General features: G+C 38.5%; 3 protein-coding genes across 3 annotated transcripts; 1 reads left to right on the top strand and 2 right to left on the bottom strand.

The window, feature by feature from the left end:
* Positions 1-5,099: 5,099 nt before the first annotated feature.
* Positions 5,100-6,968, top strand: LOC145566720 (uncharacterized). Its single transcript, XM_081626049.1, has 5 exons — positions 5,100-5,660; positions 5,757-6,130; positions 6,185-6,212; positions 6,369-6,713; positions 6,846-6,968. Exons 1-5 carry the CDS (start codon positions 5,100-5,102, stop codon positions 6,966-6,968), a joined length of 1,431 nt encoding a protein of 476 aa, XP_081482175.1.
* A 422-nt stretch (positions 6,969-7,390) lies between these two features.
* LOC145566718 (uncharacterized) lies at positions 7,391-8,679 on the bottom strand. Its single transcript, XM_081626048.1, has 2 exons — positions 8,262-8,679; positions 7,391-8,007 (listed from the first exon to the last, which is right to left on the bottom strand). The coding sequence occupies exons 1-2, from the start codon at positions 8,677-8,679 to the stop codon at positions 7,391-7,393; spliced, it is 1,035 nt and encodes a 344-aa protein (XP_081482174.1).
* A 9-nt stretch (positions 8,680-8,688) lies between these two features.
* Positions 8,689-10,113, bottom strand: LOC145566717 (protein FAR-RED IMPAIRED RESPONSE 1-like). Its single transcript, XM_081626047.1, has one exon. It carries the CDS (start codon positions 10,111-10,113, stop codon positions 8,689-8,691), a length of 1,425 nt encoding a protein of 474 aa, XP_081482173.1.
* Positions 10,114-11,449: the final 1,336 nt, after the last annotated feature.

Genomic DNA, 11,449 nt, shown 5'->3' with positions numbered 1-11,449 from the left:
ACAGTGACCTTATTTGCATTCCAACCAACCCAAATCCTGCCCTTAGGAGAGTAATCATAGTTGCACTCCAAGACCAAGATGGACCAAATTTCCTTTGAAAACCAACACTATTATGAGTTTTAACTTTAGTTTCCAGAATACCAACCACATCAACTGAATGAGAGTAAAGCAACCTATTTACAGAAGCTACTTTGCTAGGGTCATTCAGCTCCTTGACATTCCAGACAGAGATAATCATGGCACCAGAGGGGGATTAGCCTCACCCCCGATTGGATTAATAGTAAAACCACCAACACCATTTGTTTCACTGGCCATTAATGCCACAAAAGCATTTGAAGTAGCAGCTGGCTTGTTATCTCTAGTATGTTGACTCTTTGTTTTCCTTCAAACAATTCTCCAACCTTCATCTGAGTTATTCTGGGCAGTAGTAACAGAAGGAGTGATAACAGACTACCCATGAACAGTGTTATCAGAAGCAGGGACATTAGCAGGGCCCTGATTGGGTTTGGGAACCCAGACCTGATGTTGCTTTGTAGGAGCTGCAGGAACAGTTGGTTGTTTCTGATTTTGCTTGGAAGGAGCAGGAACAGGCTTGGCAGCACAATCATGGCCAAACTTATTGCACTTAGAGCAAAAGGGTAGGGCCACTCATACACCACCTTAAGCTCCAGCAATTCCTTTGAAGGGCTCTCAACAAACACATATTTAGGCATAAGCTTAGTAACATCAATTTCAATGAGAATCCTAGTAAAAGACACCCTCAATTGTCTAGTTATGCACTCATCTGCACAAATTAGCACCCCAAGCAAGCTGCCAATACGACTAAGGGTGTTAGAGCCCCAGCAGTTCAATGATAGGTTAGGGAACTTAACCCACAAAGGGATAGTCCTTAGTATTTCTGCACTAAAATCAAACTTAGGGCTCCAAGGTTTAACTATTGCTGGTTTACCTAGGAACATGTGTGGACCAAAACATAATATAGTGTCGTTATCAACAATCGAATGAATATTGATAATAAAGTACCCATCATCGTGCCAGAAAACATCTGGTTTTTGCACATTGTTGAGCTATAAAACGTTGAACAGCATCAATAGTAGGATAAAAACCAACTACATAAAAAACTAGGGCATTAAACCACTTTTGATTACCTTCACGAAGCTCAGAGTCCTGCAATTGAGCAACTTGCTTCCCATCTTGCACCTTCGGAGCAACATAGGACAGGGGAGCTCCCTTAGCAGTCAACTTCCCATTGAATGCTCCAGCTCGATCCTTTTTTTCCTTATCAGGATGTTCAGGGGGGAATGGATTGAGGATCAGAAGAAACAGCAGCAGATTGATGGCCACTGATCCCAGGATCCAATGGAACAGTAAACCTAGAAACCCTAGGTACTGTTCTATTGATTTCTACAGTTGCTGATCGAATAGCATCATCATGCAATAGAGCAATAGTCTCAGCATCACTTCGAGGAATAGGACCATAAGAAGGGTGAACCAACCTCGACGTCGGAGTAATTAGCTCATCCACCTCTTGAATCAAACTTGGAACAAAGGAGGTGCATGAGTTTCTCAGATTCGCTAAAATTACATCAAATGGTTCATGAGTAGTCTTCTGTTGTGCAACTTGAGGTGTAGAGATGTTCTGCTTTTTTTTTCTTAGCCATCGGAGGTCAAGATTGATGAAGAAACCGATCAAAATCGAAGAACCATGGAGAAGAGAGAGAAGAGAGAAAGTCAACGAAAGTCAAACCTCATAATCCCAATTATTTCAAAAAGCTAATGCATTTGACTTTCATTGATGCAAAAAGCTAAGATCAACAATATTAATAACCCTAAAACAGCTGTACAATCAATCTAATATAGCAAAATAATATGACATATATACAATATACGCATACCATACCATACCATACCATACAACATATCCAAAGGAATAAGCGTGATTACCTTCGAAAATGAATAACCAAATGCGTACCATACAATGTTTTCAAATGTAACAAGTTCAGATTAGTTTGGTTAAGTTCCGGAAAAAAGTACTAATAAGTGTTACCCAAATACAAAACTTATTATATGAACTCACTTGATTTTCACTTATTATAAAAAGTTTTGATAAAGTCTAATAAATTCAGATAAGTTCATATAAGGTCTAATAAGTGAAAATCGGGTATGTAGAACACACCCTGAAGATTATGCATGTATAACGTCGCCCGTTGACTTTAACCAGGGGTGGAGCTACGTTGGTACACACTGGTGCACGTGCATCAGAATCAATTTTTTTTTTTTTTTTTTTTTTTTTTTTTGAAAGTTCAGTTAAAAAAAATAAAATTAATAACTTAATCAAAGAGACCAGTTAATTGAAATAACAGGTCTCTTTGATGGCTTGATGCAACCCGCTATTTCACATTCACGTCGGCACACGCTCATTTTTTTTGACATTCAAGCTGACACTTTCTTTATTAATGAAAATAGACCGGTTACTTAACATGAGGTCTCTTTAGGTTTTTTTTTTTTTATTTTTTGAATTTTTTTCCTACTATTATATCTTTATATGTGTGCATCTAATTTAAAATTTTTTTGTTAACTTTAAAAAAAAAAAAAAAAAAAAAAACTAGTAGAATATGCTATGATTTTCAAATTATAAAATAAAAATACACTTATAATTTAGTTATTTTTAATGACTGTACATACATAATTTTATAGTATCATTTTTTTGTAACATGTTATTTGTAGTACTTTCGGTTTGTAAGATGGATTTTTTTAAGTACTAATTAAATGGTTGTAGTATAGATTTTTATATCATGTTTTTGGATTGAAATAAATTTGGATGTAATATAATTTTTTATTTTATATAACTTTTGGATTGAAATTAATTATGAACTAGATCCTTTTTTTTCCTTCATATTTTCACATGTTATCAATACTTGATGGTGACTCACCATCTTGAGAATCCTAGATCGGCCACTGACTTTAATTGACAAGATTATTATCAAAGAGGCAGCTTAATTATCCCCATATAAGAAGTGGAATGATAATTAAAGTGGAATGATAATTAAGGGTTCGGTGCTCATGAAATAAGAAGAAACATGAGCTAATGATCAAATATAGCTTTGCTTGCTTGCTTAATAATGGGACGCGCTACCAAAAATGGCAGTAGAAAGAGAGATAACAAGGCAAAGAAAAATCGAAAGAATAGAATGCTGCCCGCACAATAGTCTAAATAAAAATGTAATTTAACTTTTGGTTCAGGGTATGTATTAGGGGTGTTAAAAAAAACTCGACCCGCTTGACCCGTCCCGACTACCTAATGACCCGCAAAATACCCGACGAGTATTTTGGAAAATAATCTAAATTTTTCGGGTTGGGTACCCGGCCCATTTAAATCTTCGGGTCACGAGTCGGGTCATGGGCCGAACCTCGAGTTACTCGGGTACCCACATGACCCGATTTTTTTTTTTATTTTTTCTGGAATACAATAGTGAATTGCTAAATACCGCCATCATTTTTTATCAAACCGCCGTCATTTCAAGCAAAAAACCGATATTGCCCTTACTAAACCCTAATTAATTTTTTTTTCTTTTATTTTGTCCTCTCCCATCAAACACCACAACCACCACTGTCTTTGCACACCACCACCACAATCACGCAGTAAGGGGCGGCACTCCGCGGTAGGCGACTGCAGCAGGCGCCGTCGATTTGATCAGGCGGCGGTGGTCTGAAGGTTTCATGGCCGGAAAATCGACAAAAGAGGTGAGTTTGGCCTTTTTTTTTTAAAATTCGATGGCTGGTTATCGGCGTGAAAATCCGGTTGGCCAACACCGGTAACCGGCGATCGAAATTGGTTTACGGTGGCGGCCAACCGGTTTACCACTCCGGTTATTTACTAGCCTGCGAGTACTCTTTTTTTTTGTTTTTTAATTCGATTGCCAACTGGTTCTCTACGCCGGTAACGGCCAGCCAAAACATAATGTAGGGAGGCTCGATTTGGAAATTCTTCCTTGTTTACCATAGGCTTTTGTCATTCTTAATGTAGGATTGTGATACTTTAGCCTAAGTAAAATAGCTCTAGAATCTGAAGAGTAACGATTTGGCCGCCATTAGTATATTGAATTGAAGATGATGATGTTGAGTCTGTACTCTGTTTTGGTGTCTTGCGAGTACTCTGTTTTTTTTTTTTTTTTTTATTTAAATTTTTGGTGTTGTTGGTGATGTAATCTAATATATCATATTAGATTATTACTTTAGCAAAAAGTGTCAAACCTCAACTTGATTCTCATTCATGTTCATCCATACTACTAAGTCTTGTGTTGGTTTGTTATCTTGATAATGATTGTTTCTTTTGTTTTTAACATGTTGAATTGAATTTTATAGTTTTGGGGCTATATTTGGACACTTTACTGTTTGATTTTGTTCAATTTAGGAGCCTTTATGACTTGTCTAGGTTGCTTACAATGTAGTCCTTGCTCGAATAGCTAAGTGATCATTCCTCGTGTAGATTAAGTGATTTGGTTATTCAGTTGGCACTCTTGGCAGTGGGACTTAGTAGTATGGATGAACATGAATGAGAATCAAGTTGAGGTTTGACACTTTTTGCTAAAGTGATCAAGTAGTAGTATGGATGAACATGATGTAATCTAATATGTTGGTTTAGTGCTGGATTTAGTATTATGTTATACTATGCTCAATTTAGAGCATTTTCGGGTTATACAAATCATGATCAAAACATTGACAACATCATGTCTAGCTAGATGATGCAGAATGTAGTGTCTATTGAGTACCTTTAATTATTATTAATATTATAATTGTCATTGTTTTTTTTTTTTTTAAACAGTTATGAATTATTATTATTATTATTATTATTATTGATTGTAATTTCGTTAATTTGGTTATGACGACAGTTAGGTAGGCTCAAAATGATGTTTGATCGTATTGATGGCTTGGGTGAGAGACATACCAGGACTCGTGCAGTGACTGCTTCGACTAGGAGACTGAGGACATCAGTTCCTATATCCGATGGAGCATGTGTTGATGATGAGGTTTAGGGGCGTGAAGGGGAGGACGAGGAGGAGGATGAAGAGTGGCATGAGGATTAAATTAACAGCTTGATGGACGATAATGGGAGTTTGAGATCTGTTCGACATCGGGGAGGTAGGGGAAATCAAGGCCAGACGTCATCTGGAGTCACTTTGAGGAGAGGTGCTGATGGTAGATTTCAGAGTACTGGAGATGGTACTTCCCGAACTCGCAAAATTCGTGTTGTCCGAGCGTCGAATGATAATACATGGTGTGTTCAGGGTCAAATGCTCGGTGGTCCTAAGGATGGTAGTGTCATTCCAAGTTACGCAGGTCACATCGCTACGCAAATTTGGATGGGGGAGAAAAAAGATCGAGACGTGTTGAAGTGTCAATCTAGGACGCAATGGTGCCAAAATTTGCATGAGATGCACAAAGCTATGGCCGATGATGTTCGTAGACGAGTTGATAGTACTGGTTTGAGTGGGCTAGATAACACCATCCATCATCACATTGATTGGGCCCTGATTTCGGCGTTTGTTGAGCGCTGGCAGCCAGACACAAACACTTTTCACTTCCCGTTCAGCGAGATGTCTATTATGCTCCATGATGTCCAGTACATACTTGGGTTACCTGTAGAGGGTGATGCTGTTGTATAGCAAAGTGATGTTGCGTCTTTGAAGGTTGACTTTCAGAAGTTTTTAGGGATAGGAGCAGATAAACTTTTTGCCAAGCCAGCACCCATTTAGGATAATGAGGGGGTGTCAAGTCAGGCCATATATGAAAGATGCCTGGCAGAGAGAGGAGACACTGATATCCAGGTGCAGGGGTTCTTGTTGTTAGTTCTAGGCAGCACTATTTTTGTCGATAAGAGTGGTAGCCGTATTCCTCCTTCTTGCATCTTAGAGGTGAAGAAGAAGGATGTTCAGCTTTCTCATTATTCATGGAGTTCAGCTACCCTTGCTTATTTGTATCGGCAGTTAGGCGTTGCCTCACGGATAGGTTGCAAACAGATTGCTGGGTGTTTAACGTTGTTACAGTCTTGGATTTATGAGTATTTTCCTGCATTTATACCTGTTCATGGTTGTTTAGCCATAACATCGACTGATGCTCGAGCCACCAGGTAGGACACACAGATTCAGAAAAGGGACTACTATCGTGTAGTTTCTTTTCGTAGACGCCTTGAGCAGATGACAGATCGTGAGGTATATTTTTTTGCTACAAATTTATTAAAAATTTTAATTTTTGGACTTACTAGTTAATAATAATATTTTTTTAATTGTTTGTAGGTTATGTGGAGGCCCTATACTTTGAGTCCTGCTCATTCGGTCCCGAGAACTACTTATCTGGGTTGGATATAGTATCGAGACATTGTTGAGCCATACCACCCTGACAGAGTTGTACGACAGCTTGGGTTCGTTCAGGGGATTCCTCCTCCCTGTTTTACACCCGATTATGCGAGCCGGCCGGCATATGAGACGCGGAGTTACGCGGTTAGCTCCGCAAGTGCACCACAGTTCTGGAACAGATTTAATGTCGGGACTTACTGTATACCCCTCTCAGACTATTTGCCATTGTTGGACGAGGAGCCTACTTGTTCTGATGATTACGAGAGCTGGTTCTACACGTACTCACATCCACTTCTTATGAGTCCTGATGCAGTGCTTGGCCCACCACCTCGACCCGATAGGACAAACGTAGATTTTGTAAGTTTATTTCAGTAATGAATTTCATTTATTTAAGTTGATTTAATTAAAATTTTTTTATTTAATTTCATTATCTTTATTCATTTAATAATTATTTAATTTGACTTACACAATTTAATTTCATTTATGCAGTGGGTGCAATTATTCATGTCTCTGTTACGCAAGTTCATAGCTGAGCAAGGAGGCAACATCACCCCCACGGTGATCAAGACGCAAGAAACAATCAAGTTGTGGAATGACATGTTAGAAGATTGATATGTTTTTTTAATTATTAGATTTGGAGTATTTGGCTTTTTTTTTTTTAAAATTATTAGATTTGGAGGTAATAATTATTGGGACATCATTAGATTTGGATTTTTTTTTTTTTTTGGTTTATTAGATTTGGAGTTAATAATTATTGGGACATCATTAGATTTGGATTTTTTTTTTTTTTTTTTTTTGGTTTATTAGATTTGGATTTAATAGTTGTTGAGACATCATTAGATTTGGATTTTTTTTTTTTTTTTTTTTTGGTTTATTAGATTTGGAGTTAATTATTGGGACATCATTAGATTTGCCCCCTTTTTTTTTAATTATTAGATTTGGTTGATAAATGAAAAAATAATTAGATAGTGTCTTTAAAATTATTAATTAACAGTTCAGTAGTAACAATGCAATAAAATCTCCTATCAATCACATCATTGACTATTAGCTACAGTGTTCCAAGTAGCGCGCCTATGTTGATATCGATCCTCCCAACCTGTAACGGTATCGTCACGTATATCGAACCAAGTAGTAGCAATAGGAGGTACTGGGAAATTATGTTCAAAGTCCAATCGCACAAAATGCCACCCTAAAGATAGTATGCAAAACTCCCTATACGGACCAGTTGCTGTTGACGGAGCAGTCCAAGGTAGCACAGTGATGCATGGGAACACACCACGACCATCTATACCAACACCAAAACACATAACAACGGCATTATAAAAGTTAGCAATCGGAAACAAGTCATCAAAAGCAACCATCCAATGATCTGTGCCGCATCTCCCTCCAGTCCATGTGATACGGTTGATTGCAACATCTAACTGTTTAACTCTGCACACTCGAGGATAAATGTCTCGATGAGCACCAACCTCATTTGCAATCGATCGTCGAGATAATATCCATTCATGCTGGTCACCTATGAAGAAATCCACAACACATCGAAATCCACAGTTACCATCACCAAGCGGATCACTCCACCCTCGTAAAAATGGAAGCATGAAGGCTGGAACTTTATCCAAATATGCAAATTCCTCCAAGTTCAAATCATTCACTACAATTGTGCACAAATTAGTCATAAATAATATTAATAATAATAATAATAATAATAATAATAATAATAATTTGTTTAAAAAAAATATAATAACAATAATAATAAAGAACCTGAAGCTGTATAAATCGGTGTCGTACAACCACCCCGACGACCACCCCTACGACCACCCCTACGACCACACGAACCCAAAATATGCTCAAATCTGCTACGATTATGCCTAGTAGACGGAGACCATTGACCTGTCGGTGGTCAACCCCTTGTTGTCTCGTTGACCTCTGGATCAATAAAATCAGTCTGATCTCGGTGTAGCTCCTCAAATAGGACCCGGTTGATACCCCGCACAAAGCTTGGATCACGATATAAGACCTCATCCACCAAAGACCTAAACAAGGCTGCATCCTGCTCTGACTCCTCAGCAAAAACAGGAATGTCAATGCCTTCACCGACCACTAATGTCTTCCAAAATGGATGGACCTGATCCAAATACAACCCCGTCCCTGCAAGAATTGTTTTCCACATGGTGCATGCACATGGGAGACCGTGGGTCGTGAAAAACGCACACCCACACCTATCCAACACATCATCAGATAACTCTCTCATCCTCTTCAACTCGTCTTGTAAAATATCAAGACCTCGAAATGACATAAAGCCGTTAAGATGAAGCAAAGGCATGATGTTGTGTTATGACCCCATTCGCCGTCTCGAGTCCTCTAAATGGTGACGAATCTCAATTAGCATACCCTTAATGTTGTTGTGCACACGACGGAAGATAGTGTCTAATGCTCCTGTAGAACTGTCGAACCATTGTTTAAGTACGGAATGTTGGCTCTCTACTCTACATGTGTTGACATTGCCGAAGTGCATCACCAAATTCGTCCAAACTCGTACAAATTTCTTCTTGTGGACCAACCATTGCTCCTCGACGTATTTCACCAGTGGTGGGTTTGATGCTCCCCACGTCGCTTTCATAGTTTGCAACTCTAACTCATACTCGGCAACAGTGGTCGAACACATTACTCTTCTCCATCTACCATTTCGAAATCTCTCGGCCATCAACATATCCTTCCCACACAAATAGTGCGCCCTTGCCAACACATCCTTGTTAATGTGCCACCTGCATAATAAATGCGCACAATTTGGAAAGACCTCTTTCAAAGCCTTCATCAACCCCAACTCACAGTCAATAACAAAAACATTCGGAGCCACCTCAAATCCAGTGTACAACTGCAATTTCTCCAAAACCCACTTGTAGCTTTCATAAGTTTCACTCTTCAATATAGCATATCCGATCAAAAACTTTTGATTTGTAGGCATGACACCAACGAGCTCGAAGAATGACATGTTATATCTGTTGGTCTTGTACGTAGAATCCATCCCAATGACATGTGGATACATACGTAACATATTAGCCATCTCTGGGTGGGCCAAAAAAGCATGGGTGATGGCACGGGTATCTGGATCAACATTTATCCAAGTGACATACTTGTACTCATTTGCCAAGTGAACAAACTGGTACGCAACATCTCGACCTTCACAAGCATCTAGACGAGCACGACTTCTCACATTGTAGATATGTCTCTTGTTAGGATTCTCATTCGGAAACATCTCTTTCACGACTGCCATAATGTGACGCAGCTTGGCTGCAGCAGAAGTCATGTCAATAACAAGCGTCTTTGCAGCTGGACTAAGACCACTAACCTGCCGGTGACCCTCTCGATATAACATGAGCTGATGGTTATGCATGCCTTTTAAACCCTTTTTAGATTTAATTATCCATCCTTCCATGTCCCGCAAACATCGAGCCGAGATTTGAAACGTACATTTACAACCCTTGCTCTTCGTGTTCTTGCGTGTGGCATTTTCACGGTCCCGATTTTCCCCTCTGTTTCTCTCCCCCCGATCACATTTCATGTAATTAATTGGAAGCCCATTTCTTTGTTTCTTATACGATGAATTTGTCAAAAAGAACCTTAATGGAGTGGCAATCTCTCCAGCCCAATCAACATCTGCTTGATAGGTCGGGAAAACTTCTCTAGTCTGAAAATGCGGGCTATAATCAACACCATCACCCCCGTAATCTGATAATGAAGCATGATACAAATACATAATTCTTTTAATTAATAATAACGAACAATATAACATTAATAATTATAATTATAATAATAATCTTAAATAGAATAATATTTATTATTATTATTCATAATAGTGTAAAAAGTTAATATAATAATATTAATTTAAAAAAAAAAGCAACGTGACCACAGTCAACAGGAGATGGAAACCGGTTGACCAGATTTGACCACCGGTTGACCGTGACGGATAACCGGATTTCAGCTCCTGTTGCCCACAGTAATCGGCTTGGAAAACCGTTAGACCACCACGGCCAACCGGTGTTCAAAACCGGTCAACTTCTCCGGTCAACCGGCGCACAAAATCGATTACCGGGAAGTTTGACCGGTTTCGTGCACCGATTGATCGGTTTCAAATCAAGTTTTGCGTCAAATTTAAATTGCGAAATTGTACTTGTTCAAAAGCCGACGGTTGAGATTGCGATTGATTTTCCGACGAATCACCGTGATTATCATCCATTTCCGATAACTTTTCCATTCGTGGTGGTGGTCCAATCTAGGTAGTGACGCGGTAATTGTAGTCGATTAATTAAAGTTTGAAAAAAAAAATTAAAAATTGGGTAAATATTTATTAAGGGCAAGAAAGTCCGTTTACTTGAAATGATGGCGGTTTTGATCTCTATGGATGGCGGTATTTAACACCCCCTATACAATATATAGAACCTACAAAAACTAGGGTTTACCGATAGCAGTAGGGGTGTTCAGATCCGGGTACCCGAATAAGCGAGTACCCGGATCTTCGGGTAGTTTAAACCTCGGCCCATGTCCCGACCCGAGAAAATCGGGTACCCTGGTTTCGGGTACCCGAATTTCTCGGGACGGGTCATAGGGTACCCGGAAATCTTTGTAATCAATTACTCCACTATGTAAAATTTAAAGCAAAAGTAACTGAAAAACCTTCATTATTTCAAAAAAAAAAAAAAAAAAAAAAAAAAAAAAAAAAAAAAAACTTCATAGACTAGCAAATTTAATGGGAGTCTCTGCCAAACTTTGAAATAATAATACATTATATCTTTAAACAACTCTAACTACATACTAAAAAGAAAAGAATAAAAAAAAAAAAAAAAAGAGTATAGCAATTGGATTTTACACTTCACAAACAGCTAACTTGAATTAAGTACTTTGTATAAGCCAAAAATAGACAACATAGGCTACTGATTTGTTTGAAGATATAATGTGTAAAATCGATTTGCCGCCGACCGCATGCCACCGTCTCGCTATATGTATGTCAAAGTTGACAACACTGCGTGGTTTGTAAAGAGGGAGAAAGAGATTAAAAGAGTTTGTAGAGAAGGAAAGAGAGATTAGAAAGAGGA

This window comes from Chenopodium album, chromosome 11 (assembly GCF_948465745.1).
Source record: "Chenopodium album chromosome 11, dcCheAlbu1.1, whole genome shotgun sequence".
Classification (NCBI taxonomy): Eukaryota; Viridiplantae; Streptophyta; class Magnoliopsida; order Caryophyllales; family Amaranthaceae; genus Chenopodium; species Chenopodium album.
Note: the sequence above shows the minus strand (reverse complement) of the source record. Positions and strands in the feature narration are given on the sequence as shown.

Coding starts and splice junctions, on each gene's coding strand:
- LOC145566720 (XM_081626049.1), top strand. CDS start 5,100: ATGGACGATAATGGGAGTTTGAGATCTGTTCGACATCGGGGAGGTAGG. Junction 6,131..6,184: donor ACTGATGCTCGAGCCACCAG/GTAGGACACACA, acceptor TTCTTTTCGTAG/ACGCCTTGAGCAGATGACAG. Junction 6,714..6,845: donor ATAGGACAAACGTAGATTTT/GTAAGTTTATTT, acceptor TCATTTATGCAG/TGGGTGCAATTATTCATGTC.
- LOC145566717 (XM_081626047.1), bottom strand. CDS start 10,113: ATGTATTTGTATCATGCTTCATTATCAGATTACGGGGGTGATGGTGTT.
- LOC145566718 (XM_081626048.1), bottom strand. CDS start 8,679: ATGCCTTTGCTTCATCTTAACGGCTTTATGTCATTTCGAGGTCTTGAT. Junction 8,008..8,261: donor GGTCAACGAGACAACAAGGG/GTTGACCACCGA, acceptor GCACAATTGTAG/TGAATGATTTGAACTTGGAG.